Here is a 24607-nt window from a genome sequence, read left to right as displayed (position 1 = left end):
CTCCCGCCTCAGCCTTCTGAGTAGCTGGGATTACAGGTGCGGGCCACCACACCAGACGAATATTTGTATTTTTAGTAGAGACAGGGTTTCACCATGTTGGTCAGGCTGGTCTGGAACTTCTGACCTCATGATCCACCCACCTAGGCTTCCCAAAGTGCTGGGATTACAGGTATGAGCCACCTTGCCCGGCCTAGATAATCTTTCTTACAGGATTATGTGGTAATGAGTCTCTGTCATTCATTTAGGTAAGATTCACAGGCAATAGTGATCTGTAAAAATATAGACTTAAGTGACCTACAAAAATATAGATTTAATACAAATCACAAAGATATCTGAAGATAAACCATTTAAAAATTACAAGAGATACTAACAAAACAGGTATAGACAGTGAGTAAAGGACAAAAATATCTAGCATTGTTACTGTAGCATCACTGTTCAAAGCTTTGTCCTTGCAACTGGACAACATGGATTCAAATCTTGATCCAGCCTCTTACTGAAATGTGACTAGATGAGTCTTTTAGAGCAGAATATGCTGAGGTCTGACATTTGATGGATGGTGGTGCTGGAAATCTTTTTGTGGGCCTATTTATCTCAGTATATCTGCTTCAGTGAAATATCTCTTCATAGTTCTACCAATTTTCTGGGAAAAAAAACTACATATATATGGAGAGAGAGAGAGAGAGAGGGAGAGAGAGATGGAGTCCACAGGCTGGAGTGCAATGGCACATCTCAGCTCACTGCAACCTCAATTTCCGAGGTTCAAGCGATTCTCCTGACTCAGCCTCCCAAATAGCTGGAATTATAAGCACCCGCCACCACACCCAGCTGATTTTTATATTTTTAGTAGAGACGGGGTTTCACCATGTTGACCAGGATGGTCATGTTAGTCAGGCTGGTCTTGAACTCCTGACCTCAGGTGATTCATCTGCCTCAGCCTCTCAAAGTACTGGGATTACAGGTGTGAGCCACTGTGCCCAGCCTAATTTGATTATTTTCCCTATCTGTCCTAGGTTTCCTCACCTCTGAAATGAGAATATCATCAATATTTACTTCAGGGAGCTGACGATTTAGTTGTTACACATAAAGCACTAACAACTGTGATTCTTACTCTAAATGTGATTTATATGAAAGAAAACATATATGCAAAGGTAAATCACTTATTAAAGAGTATGTAGGCCAGGCGTGGTGGCTCACGCCTGTAATCCCAGCACTTCGGTAGCTGTCATGGCAAAAGTTGCACAAATGTCATGTTTTGCTGTAAGATCCTCTGACTCAGAACAGAAATACCAGCCACAGAGGGAAGTTGAAGTGCCTCCAAGGATTCACCAAAAGAAATTATCGCCTTTGCATAAATTATAACTAATATCTTGTGGACTCTCTTATTAATTGTATTTTCATTTAGTTCTCCAGGTGCTGGTTAACCTCCACACGCTTGATTTTCAAGCCGCTGATCTTTGATAACTTCCGTATTAAGAGACTTCATTTCACCATTTTGTATGCCAGTACTTTAATTGAACTAAAGACTTACAATGGCCAGGCGCGGTGGCTCAAGCCTGTAATCCCAGCACTTTGGGAGGCTGAGGCGGGTGGATCACGAGATCAAGAGATTGAGACCATCCTGGTCAACATGGTGAAACCCCGTCTCTACTAAAAATACAAAAAACTAGCTGGGCATGGTGACACGTGCCTGTAATCCCAGCTACTCAGGAGGCTGAGGCAGGAGAATTGCCTGAACCCAGAAGGCGGAGGTTGCGGGGAGCCGAGATCACACCACTGCACTCCAGCCTGGGTAACAAGAGCAAAGCTCCATCTCAAAAAAAAAAAAAAAAAAAAAAAAAAAAAAAAAAAAAACTTACAAGAACATTCCATTTTCCTATTTACAGAAAACCTAGTCAGTACCTGCCATCATCTTACATACATTTCATGTCACAAAATTTTATTTTCAAACAACACCCTCCTTTATGTATTCTCTAAGTTTTTCACCAGAGTAACACAGAGAAGAAATGCAGTAAACATATAATTAGGATTAAAATGTATGGAAGGAAAAAACCTTTACAGTAAAAATCATATACAAAAACAAAGTCATTTTACTACTATTGAAAATAAGCTACGGGCAGGCACGGTGGCTCACGGCTGCAATACTAGCACTTTGGGAGGCTGAGGCCAGAGGATTGCTTGAGGCCAAGAGTTCAAAACCAACCTGGCCAACACAGCAAGACCCCACCTCTAAAACGAAAAAAAAAAAAAGCTATGAAATATATTACACAATACCATAAACTGAAGATGACATTAACATAACACAGTCTTTGAAAAATAACCTTTAGGCTGGGCGCGGTGGCTCAAGCCTGTAATCCCAGCACTTTGGGAGGCCGAGGCGGGTGGATCACGAGGTCGAGAGATCGAGACCATCCTGGTCAACATGGTGAAACCCCATCTCTACTAAAAATACAAAAAATTAGCTGGGCATGGTGGCGCGTGCCTGTAATCCCAGCTACTCAGGAGGCTGAGGCAGGAGAATTGCTTGAACCCAGGAGGTGGAGGTTGCGGTGAGCCAAGATTGCGCCATTGCACTCCAGCCTGGGTAACAAGAGCGAAACTCTGTCTCAAAAAAACAAAAAACAAAAAAATCGAAAAATAACCTTTAGCTAAAATTGCTTGATCATATTATGTAATAAACTTTTCCACAAATTCATTTTCATTGAACTACTGTAAAAGTATTTTAGGCAATCTAAACAGCATTTCACAAACATTTTCAAGAACGATGTTGTATAATGGGAACTATGGGTTCAGCAGAAAAGGAAAACCAATTACCATTATAAAGAAAATAGAGGTCTTTCCTAACAAATAACTTATAAGTTTCTTTTCTTTTGAGATGGAGTCTCACTCTGTTGCCCAGTTTGGAGTGCAGTGGTGAGATCTCAGCTCACTACAACCTCCATCTCCCAGATTCAAGCGATTCTCCTGCCTCAGCCTCCTGAGTAGCTGGGACTACAGCTACACACCACCTACCCAGCTAATTTTTTTTTTTTTTTTTTTTTTTTTGAGACGGAGTTTCACTCTTGTTACCCAGGCTGGAGTACAAAGGCGCAATCTCGGCTCACCGCAACCTCCGCCTCCTGGGTTCAAGCAATTCTCCTGCCTCAGCCTCCTGAGTAGCTGGGGCTGCAGGCACTCACCACCATGCCCAGGTAATTTCTGTATTTTTAGTAGAGATGGGGTTTCATCCTGTTGACCAGGATGGTCTCGATCTCTCGATCTCGTGATCTACCCGCCTCGGCCTCCCAAAGTGCTGGGATTGCAGGCGTGAGCCACCGCGCCCGGCACCCAGCTAATTTTTTTATTTTTAGTAGAGATGGGGTTTTACCATGTTAGCCAGGCTGGTCTTTAGCTCCTGACCTAAGGTGATCCACCTGCCTCAGCCTCCCAAAGTGCTGGGATTACAGGCGTGAGCCACCATGCCTGGCCAGAAATCAGAAGTTTCAAGAGTAAATATTCAGTGTTGTAGTAGTGTTTCCATTTTGTGATTTTTGTCTTGCAATACCATCTACACCTTTGCACTCCCTCTTTTTATTCTGCCTGGCCAAGCTGATAATGCCCATGTTCCCTCCTTTGGCATTAGATGGAAGTTCAAATCATGTGTGGGACCCTCACTCCAACCACACCCTTTTATTAAAGGTTATTACCATAATACCCAAAACAAGTTACTTACCCCTGCTCTCTCAAGCCAATTTAGACCAGTTTGGGAAGTCAACCTTGCTTCTCACAGAAATCCTCACTATGCAATAGACATTTTCCTAAAACTTCATTGTATGACATCATAATTTTCCATATCTAATCCAAACTGTAGGTTGAATTCAATACACTTCCAGTGGAGGGGGGACAAATTAACATTACCAAAAATGCAGGAAGGCTATATTTATGAGACTTCTAGTTTACCTACCAAAATGAAATTTCCATTTTGTATGTTCATTAAGAGGAAACTCATGAATGTTAGTCGTATCAAATTATGTCAACAAGCATAGCATTCTAAGAATAGTGTAATTTTTGTTATTCTGCACTATTTATAATTTCATATTTTTCATACACTTTTTTTTTTTTGAGACAGGGTCTCGCGGCTCTGTCACCCAGGCTGGAGTGCAGTGGTGTGATCTTGGCTTATTGCAACCTCTGCCTCTTGGGCTCAAGTGATCCACCTGCCTCAGTCCGCTGAGGAGCTGGGACTACAGGTGTGAGCTGTCTGGCTAATTTTTCTATTTTTTTTTCCGAGATGGGGTTTTGCCATGTTGCCCAGGCGGTTCGAACTCTTGGACTCAAGTGACTCACCTGCCTCTCAAAGTGCTAGGATTACAGCCATGAGCCACCACGCCTGGCCCATAACTTTCTATATTTGTATTTTCACTTCATGTAATTAAAGATGTATACCATGGTTATTTGGCACATAAGCATGTAAAAATGTAATACGGTATATATTCACCTACATTGTGGCAGCTTTCAGAGTGTAAAAATGGCACTTATAAAGATTTTTTTTTTTTTTTTTTTTTTTTTTGAGACAGAGTCTTGCTCTGTCGCCAAGCTGGAGTGCAGTGGCGCAATCTCAGCTCACTGCAACCTCCAACTCCTGAGTTCAAACGATTCTCCTGCCTCAGCCTCCCAAAGGCGACTGCCACCGTGCCAAGCTAATTTTTATATTTTTAGTAGAGACAGGGTTTCACCATGTTGGCCGGGATGGTCTCTATCTCCTGACCTCGTGATCCACCTGCCTTGGCCTCCCAAAGTGCTGGGATTACAGGTATGAGCCACTGCGCCCAGCTGAAAGTTGCACTTTCTATGGGATTTTCATTATATCCATATAAATATGCTAAGACAGAGTGTAGAGAATAATAATTCAGGTGCAGAGTATGATTACAGTTTCCCAAAATTGTATGTTATTTGATTCCACCTTGTTCAAGCTCCCCACGCTAGTAGCTGTTATCTCTTCAATTTCAAAAATAAGCCCATTTTTCATCTATCTCTGCTATAAAACAGCTATTGCCATTCAATAGAGAAGGTGGCAATCATTTCCCCTGCACTATTCCTATTATATAATCAGTCATTAATAACCTATTACTCTCCTCCCATAAAAATTCCAGTGTCCTGAGGTCTTGGCCTGCTCAATGCATGGCTGGTAGAGCCTTTCTTTCCTAAAACCCACAGTGTCTTTCTCTCAGAAGGGCAACCTGAATACAATCAGTATGATGACTGATATCATAGTTTTACCTTATTTTCTGCCCCTAAACCATGGTCTCTCAGTTGAAAGAATATTTAATTTTATAATGCAGAGTTCTCCTTCTTCAATCAACTTGGATAAATATGATCCTCATGTAATGAAGTAGGCCCTTCCATACCATAGTTCTTTCCCAGATGGGCACCATGAAAGGTGTTCAGGTTGAAAGTCACAAACGGTAGCCTTTTTGAGAAACCTCAAACAATAGAATGAAATATTTTATAATCTGAAGGTAAGTAGCCATTTCCAAATGTCCTTCAACCTTTGAAATATATAGTCACAAGTTTTACTATATTGGGATGTGTAATTGACATGCAGTTTGTCATATTAAAAGTGAATCAAAGAACTAGAGACTGAGTCACTCTTCGTATGAATCCTCACCTACAGTTACAGTCTTCGAGTAAGAGCTTCAGGATGCACATTACATTAGTGTGGTTCCATAAAGAATGTAGATTTTAATGCCTAGAAAGCTGTAAGGCCTGAATAAAGCCCCTGCCACATACAGTACATTTATATAATTGCTCATTATTATGGACCCTTGGATGTCTATTAATACTTGAACTCATGAACAGTTTGCCACAGTCATTGCATTTTCAAGGATTCTCTCAGGAATAAATTCTCTGATGTTGTCAAAGGAATGAATTCTGACTGCAGAATTTGCCACCTTCATTTGTAAGGTTTCTCTCCACTCTGAATTCTGTGATGACTTGCAAGGTGTGAACTCTGACTTTAGAACTTTACACAAGTGACATTTATAAGGATTTTCTCCAGTATGGATTGCCTGATGGGTAGTTAGGCCTGAACGGACACTAAAGGCTTTCCCACATAATTACACTCATATGGTTTCTCTCTGGTATGAACTCTCTGATGCCTTGCAAGTTTTGAAGTTTGACTAAAGGCTCTGCCACATTCATTACACTTGTAAGGTTTATCTCCAGTATGAATTCTTCGATGTCTTGCAAGGTGTGAATTCTGAGTGAAGACCTTGCCACACTCATTGCATTTGTAAGGTTTTTCTCCAGTATGGACTGCCTGATGGGTAGTTAGGCCTGAACGGACACTAAAAGCTTTGCCACACTGATTACACACATATGGTTTCTCTCCAGTATGAACTCTCTGATGCCTTGCAAGTTTTGAAGTTTGACGAAAGGCTTTGCCACATTCATTACACTTGTAAGGTTTCTCTCCAGTATGAATTCCCCGATGTCTTACAAGGTGTGAATTCTGACTGAAGACCTTGCCACATTCATTACATTTGTAAGGTTTTTCTCCAGTATAGATGACCTGATGGGTCGTTAGGTTTGAATGTTCACTAAAGGCTTTGCCACACTCATTATACTTGTAAGTTTTCTGTCCAGTATGAATTCGCCGATGCCTTGCAAGGTATGAGTTATGCCTAAAGACCTTGCCACACTCATTACACTTGTAAGGTTTCTCTCCAGTATGAATTCCCCGATGTCTTGCAAGGTGTGAATTCTGTGTGAAGACCTTGCCACACTCATTACATTTGTAAGGTTTTTCTCCAGTATGGATTGCCTGATGGGTAGTTAGGCTTGAGTACACACTGAAGGCTTTGCCACACTCATTACACATATAAGGTTTCACTCCAGTATGAATTCTTTCATGATTTGCAAGGTGTGAATTTTGAGTGAAGACCTTGCCACATTTACTACATTTGTAAGGTTTTTCCCCAGTATGGATGACCTGATGAGTAGTTAGGTTTGAATGTGCTCTAAAGGCTTTGCCACACTCATTACACTTGTAAGGTTTCTCTCCAGTATGAATTAGCTGATGCCTTGCAAGGTGTGAATTACGCCTAAAGACCTTGCCACATTCATGACATTTGTAAGGCTTTTCTCCAGTGTGAATTACTAGATGAATAGCTAGGCTTGAACGAACACCAAAGGCTTTGCCACACTCATTACACTTGTAAGGTTTCTCTCCAGTGTGAATTCTCCAGTGATTTATAAGGTGTGAATTTTGAGTGAAGACCTTGCCACATTCATTGCATTTGTAAGGTTTTTCTCCACTGTGGGTTGCCTGATGGATACTCAGGCTTGAACGAGCTCTAAAGGCTTTCCCACACTCATTACACTTGTAAGGTTTCTCTCCAGTATGAATTCCTCGATGTCTTGCAAGGTGTGAATTCTGAGTGAAAACCTTGCCACATTCGTTACATTTATAAGGTTTCTCTCCAGTGTGAATTTTCTGATGTTGTGAGAGTTGTGAATTTCGACTGAAGACCTTACCACACTCATTACATTTGTAACGTTTTTCTCCAGTATGGATTACCTGATGGGTAGTTAGGTTTGAACGTGTTCTAAAGGCTTTGCCACACTCATAACATTTGTGAGGTTTCTCTTTAGTATGACTTCTCTGGTGACTTGCAAGGTGTGAATTTTGAGGGAAGACCATGCCACATACATTAGATTTGTAAGGCTTTTCCCAATTGTTTGCTTTTTGTCCCTGTGTAAGTAACATAGAGATAAAGTCTTCGAAATATTTCTTAGAAATGTAGGTTTTGACATTATAAGGCATTTGTTGAGGTGGTGAAACTGAGGAACTATTATTGAAAGACTTCTCTACCTGATTATATTCATAAATTTTCCCTTCATATTGAAACAGCTGCAGTTCAGGCAGATATGACTGAAAGCTTAATCCAAGCTGATTTTTAATAAGCTTGTTTCTTGCATCTCTTTTATCATGTTCATCTCTTCCACGAGTGAGATTATCTTTCTGTGTCATAAGCCCTCCTTTGTAATTTCCTTCCACATCTCTGCATTGATACTCAAGGTCATGAATGTTTTTCTGGACTTCCCTGAAGAAACAGCCTTCCATGTCATGGCTTTCATGTCTTTCCAACATCACTGTTTGGAATGCTTCTCCTGTATTGCTCTTCCATTTGTGTGGTAAATCTTTCATTACAAATTCAGAAGACAGAGCTACAAGATATAAAGATCCATAGGTTTCCAACTAATTGTAGTAGGTAAATAAGTATTTTACACTAAAAAACAGTATTATACCAAAAGGAATTCTTACATTGAACAGATTTATGAAACTTCAATACAATAATATTCAGTTTTTAGGAACAAAAAAGGAGGAGGATTGTTTAATAAAGAAAAGTTGATTCCATGTAATTCAAATTAATAGTATAGAAGCCTAGTTCTTAACCAACAATACTGTAGCCAGCAAAGCGATCCTCAGTAATAAAGGAGAGAACGTCTTTCCCAGACAAACAAAGCTAAGGGAATTTACCACGATCAGACCTCTTTTACAAGAAATGATAAAGGGAATTTTTCAAATCCAAAGATGACACAATGTAACTCTTACACTAATATTAACATCATAATCATGGCGTGCAAACCATTCATATATTTACTAAGAGGGCTAAAAGATAAAACTATCAAAAATAAGCACAACAATTTTTTTTCACCGCCACCCCCTAAGCACAACAATTTTAAGAGATAGGCAGTACACAACATAAATTGCAACATAAAAAATTCAAAATGCAGAATGAGAAGGGAATGAATATATACAGAGGGTTTTGTTTTGTTTTGCTTTTTGTAATCAAAGATAAGTTGAAATTGGTTTCAGATAAATTGTTAACACCTATAGGAGGCTTTTTAGTAAGTCTTATTTTATGGTCACCATAAAGTAAAAGCCTGTAATACACATACTAATAATAAAAAGCAATAAATTAAAACATACTGCCATTTTGTTACTTCTTTTCTAATTGTTTTGTAACTCCTCTCTTGCTTTCTTTCTGTTTTCTTTTGTGTTTAAGTGATTTTCTCCAGTAGTATAAATCCTTACCTAACAACAATAACATTAAATATAAATGGACTAAATTCTCCAATTACAACAAACTCACTTCACCTATAAAGATACATGTAGACAAAAAGTGAGGGGATGCAAAAAGATATTCCATGGAACTAGAAACCAAAAAAGAGCAGTAGTAGGTATACTTAGATAAAACAGACTTTACATCAATAAGTGTTAGAAGAGACAAAAAAGGTCAGTATATAACGATATTATATCCTTAGCAAAAGGATATAATAAATACATATGCACACAAATATGGAAAGCAAATGTTAATAAATCTAAAGGGAGAGACAAACAGCAACACAATAATATCAAGGGTCTTCAAAACACAATTTTTTTTTTTTTTCTTTGAGACGGAGTTTCGCACTTGTTACCCAGGCTGGAGTGCAAAGGCGCGATCTCGGCTCACCACAACCTCCACCTCCTGGGTTCAGGCAATTCTCCTGCCTCAGCCTCCTGAGTAGCTGGGATTACAGGCACGCGCCACCATGCCCAGCTAATTTTTTTTTTATTTTTAGTAGAGACAGGGTTTCATCATGTTGACCAGGATGGTCTCGATCTCTTGACCTCATGATCCACCCACCTCGGCCTCCCAAAGTGCTGGGATTACAGGCTTGAGCCACCACACCCGGCCCCAAAACACAATTTTTGGTAACCAATAGATAAGGCAGAAAACCAATTTAAAAAATCAGAGTTAAAGTATATGACAGACTAAATTGACCTAAACAATACTTTTTTTTTAAAAAAAAAGACATGGGGTCTCCCTGTGTTGCGCAACCCACTCTGTTGTGCAGCACCCAGTCACAGGTGAGTTCACAGTGCACTGCAGCTTTGAACTCCTGGCTTTAAGCATTCCTCTTGCCTCAGTCTCCCAAATAGCTAAAATTACAGGCATGTTCCATTGCATCTGCCCTAACACTTACAGACCATTTGATCCAACTGTTGCACAATACACATTCTTCCCATCAGCATATGAATCATGCTTCAGGATAGATTATAAGACACCAAATGAGGGCCGGGTGCGGTGGCTCACGCCTATAATCCCAGCACTTTGGGAGGCCAAGGCAGGTGGATCATGAGGTCAAGAGATCGAGACCATCCTGGTCAACAAGGTAAAATCCCCTCTCTACTAAAAATACAAAAATTAGGGCTGGGCATGGTGGCACGTGCCTGTAATCCCAGCTACTCAGGAGGCTGAGGCAGGAGAATTGCCTGAACCCAGGAGGCAGAGGTTGCGGTGAGCCGAGATCGCACCATTGCACTCCAGCCTGGGTAACAAAAGCGAAACTCTGTCTCAAAAAAAAAAAAAAAAAAAATACAAAAATTAGCTGGACATGGTGGTGCGTGCCTGTAGTCCCAGCTACTTGAGCGGCTGAGGCAGGAGAATTGCTTGAACCCAGGAGGCGGAGGTTGCGGTGAGCTGAGATCGTGCCATTGTACTCCAGCTGGGGTAACAACAGCAAAACTCTGTCTCAAAAAAAAAAAAAAAAAAAAAAAAAAGACACCAAACAAGTCTCAATAAATTCAAAAAGGTCAAAATAGTATCTAGTATATTCTCAGACCATAATAAAATAACACTAGAAATCAACAACAAGAAGAGTCTCGGAAAATATACAAACATGGTTGGGTGCATTGGCTCACGCCTGTAATCCCAGCACTTTGGGAGGCCAAAGCAGGCGGATCACCTGAGGTCAGAGGTTTGAGGCTAGCCTGGTCACCATAGTGAAACCCCATCTCTACTAAAAATACAAAAATCAGCCAGGTGTGGTGGCATGTGCCTGTAATTCCAGCTACTTGGGAGGCTGAGGCAAGAGAATCACTTGAACCCGGAGGCAAAGGTTGCAGTGAACCAAGATCACGCCACTGCATTCCAGTCTGGGCAAGACAGTGAGACTCCGTTGCAAAAAAAAAAAAAAAAAAAAAAGAATTACCTGGGCATCATTGTGTGTGCCTGTAACTCCAGGTACTGCAGGTGAGAGGGTCAGCTGAGCCCAGGAGTTTGAGTTTGCAGTGAACTATGATTGTGCCACTGCACTCCAGTCTGGGTGAGAGAGAGAGAGAGACTGTCTCAAAAAAAAAAAAAAAAAAAAAAAAGAAAACGAAAAAAGAAAAGAAAAGGAAAAAGAAAGAACTAATACTAACTCTACTCAAACTCTTTAAAAAATCGAAGGGAGCACATATTTCCAAACTCATTTTATGAGGCCAGCATTACCCTGATGCCAAAAAGCAGACAAGGATACAACAACAAAAAGACAACTATAGGCCAATATCCCTGATGAATATATATGCAAAAATCCTCAACAAAACGGAAGTGGCAAATACAATTCAACAACACATTAAAAAGGCATTCACCATGATCAGGTGGGATTCATTCCAGGAACGCAAGGAGAGTTTATACACATGAATTAATGAATGTGATTCATCGCATCAACAGAATCAAGGACAAAAACTGTATTATCATTTCAATAGATGCTGGAAAATGACCCAATAAAATCAGTATCTCTTCATGATAAAAAGTCTAAACAACCTGGATGCAGAAAAAACATACCTAAACTTGATAAAAGCCATATATGACAAATCCACAGGGAATATACTAAACAAAAATTGAAAGCCTTTCTGCTAAGATCTGGAAGACAAGGGTGTCCACTTTCACTCCTTCTATTCGACACAGCATTGATCTTCTAGCCAAAGCAATTAGGCAAGAGAAAGAAATAAAAAAACATACGAATGGAAAAGGAGGAAGTCAAAATACACTTCTTTGCAGATGACATGACTTTATATGTAGAAAAACCTAATGGCTCCACTAAAACACTCTTACAATTTAGCAAACTATATAGAATTCAGATCTGTATGACTGACAACTGGGCATCAGATAGAATCAACTACAGAAGGAAACACCAAAGGACAAAACAACCCTTTTGTAACAGCCTTCCCTGTTCCACATGGAATCAAGGAACCAGAGTTTTCGGAAGCTAGAAAACAGTGGTGTCCATTATGATAAAGCCTTTGCCTTTGTTTGAACTACAGCGCAATTAGAGGGCGAAAGGATAAACTAGTACAAGTCTAAAGGACAGATAAAAGGGGGTAAAGACTTCTGTTCAGAGGTCACAGGATTCTCTATGTGTATAGATTTTCCCAAACACTGTTTAATAAGCAGCATTCTCTCCACCCATCTGAACTCTTACCTGTGATCAGGGCTTTGATCCATTCCCATCCATTTGGGCTTCCTGCTATCTGTACTTGGCTATCCAGAGTGAAAGGCTCCTTCCCTTGCTCCAACATAGAGATAATACTGAGGTCAAAACAAGAGATTCCTGCTTATGAAAGAAAGGAAAACAATGGGCTGTAGAGTTTCCAGAGTTCCAGTCCTATGTTTACATGAGGAGGGAGAACTTCACAGATATATCTAGAAAAAAACTTCAAAAACTCATCTACTAAATGCTTCCTGATGAATTTTTAGGAAACACTGTAATATGCAAATATACAGCTCTCATCCCCAAACCACTGAATCAGAGCATGGGGATAGAAAACAGCGAATTGGGTATTTTAAAAGCTCTGAAACCCTCCAGTGACATCAGGAAGAGGACAATGGAAATCCAGTTTCCACATTATGGAAATTTTCATTTTTGAGTCAACACAGCTTCAGTTTCAGCCAAGCCATGCAGGGGCTCCCAAGAGAACCACAAGGAAAAGGAAAAGAGACACAAGGGAAGATCCTAACTTCTGGAGGAAAGTCATCCTCACCCAGGGAGGCCAGGTTCCTGTAGTTCTCCAACATCACGTCCCTGTACAAACTCCTCTGAGCAGGGTCCAGGCATGTCCACTCCTCCTGAGAGAATTCTATAGCCACATCCCTGAATGTCACCTGTCCCTAAAATAAAAAACACATCCACCAAGGGGATAAGAGGAAATTTCTAATTTTCACATAAAATGAGAAGAATAAACTGAAGTGAGTGGGCTGACATCCAAGTTGTGATATAATAAAATATACATGGTCTTCATCCCCCTTTCCTGACATACATTTCACTTGGAATCTCTGGAGTGATAAGTATCTTTGCAAGCTAATGAGATGACTGGTGGCTAGAGGCCCCAAGACAGTTTCAGAATAGGGGCTGGTCACCAGAAAGACCGAGGCTGGATTAGAGAGCTGGGGCTTCAAGCCCCATGCCCCAACTTCCCCTGAGGGGACAAGGGCTGAAGGTTCAGTTGATCACCAATAGCCAAAGATGTAAGCAATCATGCCCACATAATGAAGCCCCCATAATAACCTGAAAGGATAGGGCCCGAACAAGCTCCCGAATAGGGAAATACATGAAGGGCCTCCCGAGTAGCTGGGATTACAAGCGTGCACCACCAGACCATGCCCCTTCTATACCTTACCAAATAGACTCCTTACATCTGTGTGTTCATCTCTATACTCTGTAATATCCTATATAATAAATGGGTCAATATACGCAAAGTGTTTCCCTGATATCTGTGAGCCACTCTAGCAAATGAATCAAAGCTGAGGAGGGGTCATGGGAATTCATGATGCATAGCCAGTCAGTGAGAAGCAAAGGTCATCTGTGTTTGCAACTGGCACTGAAATGGGTACACTCTTGTGGGACTGAGCCCTCAGCTTGTGGGATCTGAAGCTATCTATGTCCAGGTAGATAGTGTCAGAATTCAACTGAATAGAGGTCACCCAGCTGGTGTCTAGTCCAGAACTGCTTGCTTAGTGTGTGTGGGACATCTGGGATCACAGATGTGTTCTCTGTTGTGAGTACAGTAGGAGAAAGTGGATCTGTTTTCACTGCATTCTCACACACACACATTATTTTTGAGCAGGAGGTTTCCTTGTCTTCTTATACTTTTGTATAAGAGGTTATGATAGCCTCTAAATCAGTATTGATTTCTCAGTTTTGTAGACAATACAAAAAATATACAAATATACAAACAAAAAACCAACACTGGGTTAACTTTATTGAAGTGTTATATATCATGTTTGACACACCAAGTGATATTCAGTATCTAAATGATCTAGAGCATGAGTAACGCCTTATGAGTGAAAATGTATACAGTGACTGTATACATGAAAATGTATACAGTTTTAAGATTCTGAATCTTAAAACTGTGATAATCCTCACAATAACAATGACAGATGTTTCTGAGCACTTCCCCAGTGCAAGGCATTATCCTACTTATTTATTTACTTACTTGAATATATATATATATATATATATATATATATATATTTTTTTTTTTTTTTTTTTTTTTTTTTGAGACGGAGTTTCGCTCTTGTTACCCAGGCAGGAGTGCAATGGCGCGATCTCGGCTCACCGCAACCTCCGCCTCCTGGGTTCAGGCAATTCTCCTGCCTCAGCCTCCTGAGTAGCTGGGATTACAGGCACGCGCCACCATGCCCAGTTAATTTTTTGTATTTTTAGTAGAGACGGGGTTTCACCATGTTGACCAAGGATGGTCTCGATCTCTTGACCTCGTGATCCACCCGCCTCAGCCTCCCAAAGTGCTGGGATTACAGGCTTGAGCCACCGCGCCCGGCTACTTACTTATATTTTTGAGATGGAGTTGCTCTGTCGCCCAGGCTGAAGTGCAGTGGCGTGGCGTGATCTTGGCTCACTGCAACCTACACCTCCTGGGCTCAAGTGACTGAAGCAAGTCTCCTGCTTCAGCCTCCCAACTAGCTGGAATTACAGGTATCCACTACCAGGCCCAGTTAATTTTTGTATTTTTACTAGAGACAGGGTTTCACTGTGTTGGCCAGGCTGGCCTCGAACTCTTGACCTCAGGTGATCCACTTGCCTTGGCCTCCCAAAGTGCTGGGATTACAGGTGTGAGCCACTGTGCCTGGTCTGACATTATTCTAAATAAATGTCATGCATGTAGTAATTTGTATATGAATATGACAGCTCATGAGAGAAAGATCTGTTCCCATCTTACTAGGAGATAAATGTATGACAGACACTCTAAGAAACTTGTGTCAAGTCAAAGACCTAAAATGTCAGAGCAAACTTCTGAGTCCAGGTGTTTGGGAATAAGAATTAAACCTAAAGAATCCAACAGTTAAGTAAGAGAGTATGAAAAGTGCCTACATGAGCGAAGGTGAAACAAGGTCGTGAATACCAACATGCAACTACATATAAACACATTTATTTATACCCATAATGTTTTACTATTCTTACTTTTTTTTTTTTGAGATGGAGTTTCACTCTTGTTGCCCGGGCTGGAGTGCATGGCACAAACCTGGCTCACCACAATCTCCACCTCCCGGTTCAAGCGATTCTCCTGTCTCAGCCTCCCGAGTAGCTGGGATTACAGGCATGTGCCACCATACCCGATTATTTTGTATTTTTAGTAGAGATCGGGTTTCTCCATGTTGGTAAGGCTGGTCTCAAACTCCTGACCTCAGGTGATCTGCCTGCCTCACTCTCCCAAAGTGCTGGGATTACAGGCATAAGCCATTGTGCCTGGCTACTATTCTTACTATTAAGTTATTAATGTGATAGTTGAGAACAAATATAAGACAGAAAACATTAGCTGGGCGCGGTGGCTCACGCCTGTAATCCAAGCACTTTGGAGGCCAAGCGGGCAGATCACCTGAGGTCGGGAGTTCAAGACCAGCCTGACCAACATGGTGAAACCCTGTCTTTATAAAAAAAAAAAAAAAAAAAAAAAGACAGAAAACATTTATGATGTAATTTGAACTGCTAAAAAATATAAAGCTTATTGAAAGTTATGATGTGTCCTTAATAAAAAACCATGCACTCATATCACATATACTCAGTTTAATAACAACAGGGAAAAGTTAAAATATCCATCTATCCTCATTCAGAAAAAGGTCTGATAAGGATGAAGAATGAGCTATCCATATTTCCTAACATGAAAACATGTAAATTTTCAAAATCTGCATGCTAAAGTATCACAACAAAACTTTCACTGAAGGGCGGGCATGGTGGCTCATGCCTGTAATCCCAGCACTTCGGGAGGTCAAGATGGGCTGATCAGTTGAGGTCAGAAATTTGAGACCAGCCTGGCCAACATGGTGAAGACTTGTCTCTATTATAAATATTAAAACTAGGCTGGGTGCAGTGGCTCACGCCTGTAATCCCAATACTTTAAGAGGCCTGGGCGGGCAGAACACCTGAGGTCAGGAGTTTGAGACCAGCCTGGCCAACATGGGGGAAACCCTGTCTTTAGTAAAAATACAAAAATTAGCCAGGCTTGGTGGTGCATGCCTGTAATCTCAGCTTCTTGGGAGGCTGAGGTGGGAGAATCACTTGAACTTAGGAGGCAGAGGTTGCGTTGAGCCGAGATTGTGCCATTGCATTCCAGCCTGGGCAACAAGAACAAAACACCGTCTCAAAAAAAAAAAAAAATACACACACACACACACACACACACACACACACAAATAAACTAGTTGGGTGTGGTGGCATGCAACTGTAGTCCCAGCTACTTTGGAGGCTGAGGTGAAAGACTGCTTGAATCCAGGAGGCAGAGGTTGCACTCAGCCGAGATTGTGCCACTCTAACCCTGAGCAACAGAGTGAAACTCTGTCTCAAAAAAAAAAAAAAAATTAACTGAAACATTTTGTTCTTAATGTCATAACAATCTACAAACACATTTCTATAGGACTTGAGCTGTCTCCTGACATGAAACTGACAACACTACTTCCCCACTGAGATGAGATGGAGGACGGAAGATGCAACAGGAAGGGGATGCTTTATGGTTTAGGGTGTGAGCTGCAAGTTTGCTTGGAGTTATACTACAAAACAGAGAAATACAACATGTCAAGTTTAAAATGAAAGAAACAGCCGGGCCAGGCGCGGTGGCTCAAGCCTGTAATCCCAGCACTTTGGGAGGCCTAGGTGGGTGAGTCGCTGGAGCTCAGGAGTCCAAGACTAGCCTGGGCAACATGGTAAAACACTGTCTCTATAAAACATACAAAAATCAGACAGGCATAGTGGTGTGTGCCTGTAGTTGAGCTACTTGGAAGTCTGAGGCACGAGGATCGATTGAACCCAAGAGGTTTGAGAACTGCAGTGAGCTAGGATCATGTCACTGCACTCCAGCCTGGGCAACAGGGTGAGACTCTGTCTCAAAGTAAGTAAATAAATACAATAAATAGAATATTTAATAATTGGTAAAACAAGAATGTGGTTCTATCCTTTCTAATGGCAATGAAGTTCTGCTCTGATAACCGAGCAAAATAACCATTCTCACCTAGCACAGGAGTCCCTGCAGAAACACCGTAGTCTCCACTGTATGGGTTTTCTGAGAACAGGTGAATGATTCTCCTGCTTTTTCCTTTTAGGTTGATTTCAAGTATTAAAATAGACGATGGGGCCAGGCGCGGTGGCTCACGCCTGTAATCCCAGCACTTTGGGAGGCCGAGGCGGGTGGATCATGAGGTCGAGAGATCAATACCATCCTGGTCAACATGGTGAAATCCCGTCTCTACTAAAAATACAAAAAATTGGGCATGGTGGCACGTGCCTGTAATCCCAGCTACTCAGGAGGCTGAGGCAGGAGAATTGCTTGAACCCAGGAGGCGGAGGTTGCGGTGAGCCGAGATCGCGCCACTGCACTCCAGCCTGGGTAACAAGAGCGAAACTCCGTCTCGAAAAAAAAAAAATAGACGATGGGATGAAAGAATCCTCTGCCACTGATGCCTGTCAGCCTCAAGCTCCCATTCCATTCCCAGTCATTAGTAAAACTTTGGAGCTGGAAACAGTGACTCACTTGGTCAGCTTCGAATGTAATATAAATGAGTCAAAAAATATTTCCCTTTATTAGTCTATTTTATAGAATTTAGTAGGTATTTGTGCATATTAATAAGTGACGTCCATGTGCAGTTTCTCTACTCCTGGTCCACAGCCAGCTGACGGTACATCCCGATGTGGCTCCTGAACAATCCCTGCTGCCCAGCAGCCCTGACACCACGGGGCCCACACCCCATCTCCATCCATGTCTGGGGTGAGCCCTTCCCAGGACCATGCCCAGTGCAGCCTCTTCCCAAGCTCATGTCACTGGGTCACGGGAGATGGAATCTAAGTGAGATGAGAGGGACTGAGGGAAGGCATGGGTGAGTGCCAGCAAACGTGTCAGGCAGGACGCTTCAGACTCAGCAGATTTGCTGCTTCAAAGAGTGACATGTCAGGAAGAAATAAGAGGCAGAACAACCCACTGAGAATGTGACTTTACCTGAGTGAGAGCCATGCCTGACTTCTCCTTCGCTCCTCTGCCTCCTCTTTGAGGGTTCTTCCTTAGGGAACAGGAAAGCACCTTGAGAAGTCAATACTAAATATCCAAAATGTGCTGTCTATTGCTCAGAATCAACACATCCCCTTCCTCTGCCACAGTCACACACACACAGGGAAGACCCTCACCCTGTGGAAAGATGGTCCTCTGTGGCCCACTGCACCAGGTGCAATGCAAGGACAAGAAACTACTACGGGAAGAACAGTAAGTGAGTTTCTGGCCCCTTTCTTCAGAACCAGCTGCTCTCCTGGAGAAGCCCACACACATGCCACAGCAGTGGGGAGCTGGGCTGGAAGGAGCTCCCCTTAGGGCACAGACCCAGCCCTGACCTAATCCCATGCAGAGAACAGCCTCCCTCACCTCTCTGTGGATTGCAGGCCAATCTCAGGCCTCAGAAATGAAAGGCAGAGGCTGGATGCGGTGGCTCACACCTGTAATCCCAGCACTTTGGAAGGCCGAGTTGGGTGGATCACCTGAGGTTGGGGGTTCAAGACCAAGCCTGGCCAACATGGAGTAACTCCATCTCTACTAGAAATACAAAAATTAGCTGGGTGTGGTGGCGGGCACCCATAAACCCAGCTACTTGGGAGGCTGAGGCAGGAGAATCGCTTGAACCTTGGAGGTGGAAATTGCAGTAAGCCAGAATCATGTACTCTAGCCAGGGCCACAGAGCAAGACTCCGTCTCAAAAAAAAAAAAAAAAAAAAAAATGTAAAGCTTAATGGGATGTCCTAAAAGCCAGGAAAATAGAAAAGAAAGTGATCAACTGTGCCACATGCTGCTGATAGTAATGGAAAGATGACAGGAAATTAAACACTGAATTTCAAATGGAGCTGTCAGTGGTAACTAAAAAAGAGAGTATCAATGGAATGCTGGGTATGAGAGCTTGATTCAAGCAAGAGTTCAAGCAAGAATTGAACACACACAAAAAATTGTAGTGTAAGGAGGCTGAGGCAGAATTGCCTGAGCCCAGGAGGCGGAGGTTGCGGTGAGCCGAGATCGCGCCATTGCACTCCAGCCTGGGTAATAAGGGCGAAACTCCGTCTAAAAAAAAAAAAAAAAAAATTGTAGTGTATTGTACTCTTAAATGGAGCACAGACGAGGCGCACGTACTATATAGAGTGAAATGTAGTATAGGGGTTGGTTTTTTTTTTTTTTTTTTTTTGAGACGGAGTTTCGCTCTCATTACCCAGGCTGGAGTGCAATGGCGCGATCTCGGCTCACCGCAACATCCGCCTCCCGGGTTCAGGCAATTCTCCTGCCTCAGCCTCCTGAGTAGCTGGGATTACAGGCACGTGCCACCATGCCCAGCTAATGTTTTGTATTTTTAGTAGAGACGGGGTTTCACCATGTTGACCAGGATGGTCTTGATCTCTCGACCTCGTGATCCACCCGCCTCGGCCTCCCAAAGTGCTGGGATTACAAGCTTGAGCCACCGCGCCCAGCCGGTTTTTGTTTTTTTTTTTAAGATGGAATCTTGCTCTTGTCACCCAGGCTGAAGTGTAATGGCACAATCTTGGCTCACCGCAACCTCTGCCTCCCGAGTTCAAGTGAGTCTCCCGCCTCAGCCTCCCAAGTAGCTGGGATTACAGGCGCGTGCCACCATGCTCAGGTAATTTTTGTATTTTTAGTAGAGTCAGGGTTTCACCAGGTTGGCCAGGTTGGTCTCGAACTCTTGATCTCTGGTGATCGGCCCGCTTCGACCTCCCAAAGTGCTGGGATTACAGGTGTGAGCCACCATACCTGGTCAATTTAGAGTATTTTTTGTTTTAGAGATGTAGTGTAGAAGAAAAAAAGGGCTTTATTCTATGTCTTTTTTTTTTTTTTGAGACAGGGTCTTGCTTTGTTGCCCAGGCTAGAGTGCGATGGCATGAACGTAGCTCATTACAGCCTCAGGCTCTTGTGCTCAAGCGATTCTCTCACCTCAGCCTCGCAAGTAGCTGGGACCACAGGTATCAGCCACCACGTCCAGTTTATTTCTTTTCTAATTTTCACAGAGATGGGGTCTTGCTATGTTGCCCAGGCTGGTCCCAAACTCCTGGGCTCAAGCAATCCTCCCACCTTGTCCTCTCAAAGTGTTGGGACTGCATGTGTGAGCCACTCTGCCCAGCCCTGGGTACGTGTCTTAATGGAGAACACCTGCCCCTGGGTACAGGGATGAATTCCCTTGAAGTTAAAATTCTGAAAGCTTTATGAATTGGGAAGAAAAAAAAAGAAGTTAAAATCAATCGCATGCATATTGTTCTGAGACTGGGAGTCGGGCTGGCACGTGGTGCACAATTGCAGGGGAGCAGCAGCCAGAAGCAGGGACAGGCCATTCCCAGTCACTACTGAGTATAGGCCACAGGCCCTGACAGGTGGGTGCGTCACTTGGAGGTCTCTGCCTTTACTCTTTGAGATAGGAAAAAACGAGCTGGGCGCGGTGGCTCACGCCTGTAATCCCAGCATTTTGGGAGGCTGAGGCTGGCGGATCACCTGAGGTCGGGAGTTCAAGAGCAGCCTGACCAACATGGTGAAACTCTGTCTCTAAAAAAAAAGAAAAAGATAAAGATAGGAAAAAACCAAACTCTACATACTGCTCTCACATTAACACAGAGTCCTTCACCTCTAGTCATCAAAGTGTGCGTGTGGCTTTTCCCACAATCACCAGTTCCCCAGGGGACTCCCAGCTGGGGGGAGGTCCCACAATTTCACTTAACTCTGACATTAACTACAAAAAGACAGCATGGACTAGGCGAGGTGGCTCATTTCTATAATCTCAGCATTTTGGGAGGCCAAGGCAGGCGGATCACTTGAGGCCAACAGTTCGAGACCAGTGTGGCCAACAGGGTGAAACCCCATCCCTATTAAAAATATAAAAAGTAGCTGGGTGTGGTGGCGCGCACCTGTAATCCCAGCTACTCGGGAGGCTGAGGCAGGAGAATCGCTTGAACTCAGGAGGCAGAGGTTACTGTGAGCCAAGATCATGCCACTGCACTCTAGCCTGGGTGACAGAGCAAGACTCTGGTTTTTTTGTTTTTGTTTTTGTGTTTTAAAGGACAGAATGAGGTGCTACAGGTTCAGAGCTCAGTTTAAAACTGCCCCTCGCTTCCGACACGGTATGCAAATGGTGCCTGTCACTTATACTCTTTGAGTGACCTGACAAATACTGTGGTTCTTTTAAACCCTCCTCTGCTTTAACTTTCTAGGACAGCTCTGCCTTCTGACTGTTCATCTGTATCCTTGGTGAAATCCTTTATAAATGTGTAAACTAAGTAACGTGTTTCCCTGAGTTCTATGAGCTACACTCGCAAATTTACAGAACCCGAGGTGTTGTAGGGGATATCAAGGGAATCCCCACTCTATTGCTGGTCGCTCAGAAGTTCAGGTCCCAATGTGAGACTTGTAACTGGCACCTGATGTGGGGCAGTTTCGTGGAACTGAGCCTCAACCAGTGGGATCTGATGCTAACTCCAACGTAGTTTCAGAACTGAGTTAAACTATAGGACAATCAGTTCGTGTCTGACAGGGAATGGGTTGCTGGTGGGAGAAATCTGCTCATTTTGGTGAGTGGAGATGCGATATTGCACAGAATGTGCACTGTGGTACTGAGTGTGACAGGAAGAAAAACCAAAGGAAAAATATTTTTGTTTTTCCTCTTAGTTCCTACACTCGCCCAACCCTACCCTATCCCAGGAAAAGGGAAGTGGTGACTCAAAACCAAACGAGTGAAGTCACGACCCTCTGGTTTCAAGAGCGATTGCAAATGAAGCTATACTCTAATACTAAGAACTGTCAAACGCACATGTCTTAGGCATTTTACATAAAGGAGTTTCTTCAGTTCTCATTCACATCTGCGTAATTTGAGTACACGTATTTTAAATGTGTTGCATTATTATAAACCCAGAAACCAGTCGCAATGTAATCATCACATGGAATCAATGCACCACTCACCTGGACCCAGGGTCCCTCTCTCGCTTCCATACTGCATCTTTCCCTCCCTCACTCTGTGCATCTCTCTCATTCTCACATTAGCTTATTTTTCATTTTCTGTGTTTTTCCCCTGGTTCTTTCCAAGTTGTTTTGTGCTCCCTGCTGTTTCTCTCCTTCTTCCTGTTTCTTCCTTCCTCCTCTTCCACCTGTTCTGTCCCATTCTGGGGCCTTGTTTCAATTCTGACTGCTCTTTCTCCCCAATTTTTTCATTGTCCCAGTCTCTATATACATTTCTGCCTCTTTCTTTCTTTTTTTTTTTTTCCGAGACGGAGTTTCGCTCTTGTTACCCAGGCTGGAGTGCAATGGCGCGATCTCGGCTCACCGCAACCTCCGCCTCCTGGGTTCAGGCAATTCTCCTGCCTCAGCCTCCTGAGTAGCTGGGATTACAGGCACGCGCCACCATGCCCAGCTAATTTTTTGTATTTTTAGTAGAGACGTGGTTTCACCATGTTGACCAGGATGGTCTCGATCTCTCGACCTCGTGATCCACCCGCCTCGGCCTCCCAAAGTGCTGGGATTACAGGCTTGAGCCACCGCGCCCGGCTCTGCCTCTTTCTTCTTCCATCTCTGCTCCCCCTGTAAACCCTCTCTTCCCTGTTACACTCCTTGTCCTATTCTCTGGCACCCACAGGCCCCAGGCCTCCCCCTGCCGCGGTCTTCCCTCTGCTCTCCTTGTCACCCACTGTCCCCTCCTTGCTGTCCCAGCACCACACTACTCTGTCTGACCTGGCTCCAAATCTCTCCTCCTCTCCCCGACTCTCTGTCTGAAGAGCCTCCCCCTATCTGCCCCTCTCCCCGCCATGCCATCCCTTCATCTCTCTGGACACCGCGCTTTTCTCTACATTTCTCCAGTTGCTTTTCTCCTGCTTTCTCAGCTCCTTCTTTCACGCTTACTATGGCTGCAAATCCTCACCCACCCTCTGCTGTGCCAGCTGTTTATGGGTTTCCTTCATTCTTTTCCTCTGTCTCAGTTGTTCTGCTTTTCTCTCTGTCCCTCTCTGTCTCCCGATCCCACACATGCACAGGAGGGTTTGGAGTAAGACGCCTGCATCCCCGAGGGAGGAGCACATTTTCCAGGGGGTGGAGCTGGTCAGGTGTCACAGGACAGGCCCCGGGCCCCTCCCAACGCGGACTCAGGGAAGCGGCGACTGCGGAGGGGAGACCTGGGGAGCAGCAGGGCCCGGCACGAGGAAGAGGGAGGTGGGGGGACGGCGTCTTAGGACAGGGGTGGGGTCTGCAGGATCCCAGGACCAGGCAGAGCACGCGGCCTCCCAGGGACCCGGACTGCGGCGCTGCGCTCCAGGGGCCCACGAGGGCGAGGCTGGGAGGCAGCCAGGGCGGGAATCCACCTCGCAGGTGAGGACTTGAAAAAGCTGGGGGCGGGAAGAAGGGACGGGAAAGGGTTTTAAGCGGGAGGAAGAAGCAAAAGGCCAGGGACAGGGAGCAGCCTCTGAGAGACTTCAACCTGAAGGAAAGCGACTCGGGACCCACACCGCGAGGACTGTATTCACCTGGGGTGGAGGGCGCGGTGCGGGGATCTTAAGGTCTGTAGCGAGCCCGGGAACAGAGTGTGGAAACGGAGTATGGCGATTCGCAAGTTTAAGCCATACTGAAGGACACTCACGCTCCGCGGCGTCACCTCCACCCAACGGATCCGCTTCCGGAACTGCAGGAGACTGCGCATGCGCGGAGAAGAACACAGGTCGTCTGGGGGCGTGGCCTACGCGAGAGGCGGGGTCTACGGACGCAACGCGGGGGCGGAGCCCGGGCGGGGTCTGCCCTTTGCTAAACCTAACTCACAGCTTCTCACTCTTCCCGGTTACAAAACGCTGGAGCGTTCACCGTGACCCAGGGAGCATGGTTCACATCTGAGCAGTTGTAAGGTGAAAGAACAGACTTATGTGGACCACTTACATTAGAAACCAAAATGTGTTCCTCTTACCAAGTTGAAAACAATTTGTGTTAAAGTTGTTGGCTGGTGTGGGTAACCCCCCAATATAGGCACTGAGGAAAGAGAGCTAAGCAGAGCCCTGGCACAGTTAGGGCTTGAGGAATATCTCACTTTATAGTGTTACCACTCAGCGATTTCCTTTTATATAATCCTTTATATAATCATACATTAGTTTATAGAATTAGGGCTTGAAGAATCCCTTTATATAATCATATAATAGTTGATAGTATGAGTGCCTAAAGAATATTTCCCTACATATGTACCTATAATTATATCTTAGTTCATAATCAGACGAATGCCTGGAGTGGACACAGTACAGGCGCGAATTAAGGAATAAGC

At 43.7% G+C, this 24607-nt stretch overlaps 1 protein-coding gene across 1 annotated transcript; it reads right to left on the bottom strand.

The window, feature by feature from the left end:
* Positions 1-507: 507 nt before the first annotated feature.
* Positions 508-24010, bottom strand: ZNF347 (zinc finger protein 347). The gene is made up of 5 exons (XM_074385543.1): positions 23829-24010; positions 18290-18350; positions 12830-12956; positions 12271-12402; positions 508-8205 (listed from the first exon to the last, which is right to left on the bottom strand). The coding sequence occupies exons 1-5, from the start codon at positions 23999-24001 to the stop codon at positions 6056-6058; spliced, it is 2643 nt and encodes an 880-aa protein (XP_074241644.1). The 5' UTR covers positions 24002-24010; the 3' UTR covers positions 508-6055.
* Positions 24011-24607: the final 597 nt, after the last annotated feature.

The sequence above is a fragment of the Saimiri boliviensis genome, chromosome 14 (assembly GCF_048565385.1).
Source record: "Saimiri boliviensis isolate mSaiBol1 chromosome 14, mSaiBol1.pri, whole genome shotgun sequence".
In the NCBI taxonomy this organism is placed as follows: Eukaryota; Metazoa; Chordata; class Mammalia; order Primates; family Cebidae; genus Saimiri; species Saimiri boliviensis.
This window is presented reverse-complemented; position numbering and strand designations above follow the sequence as displayed.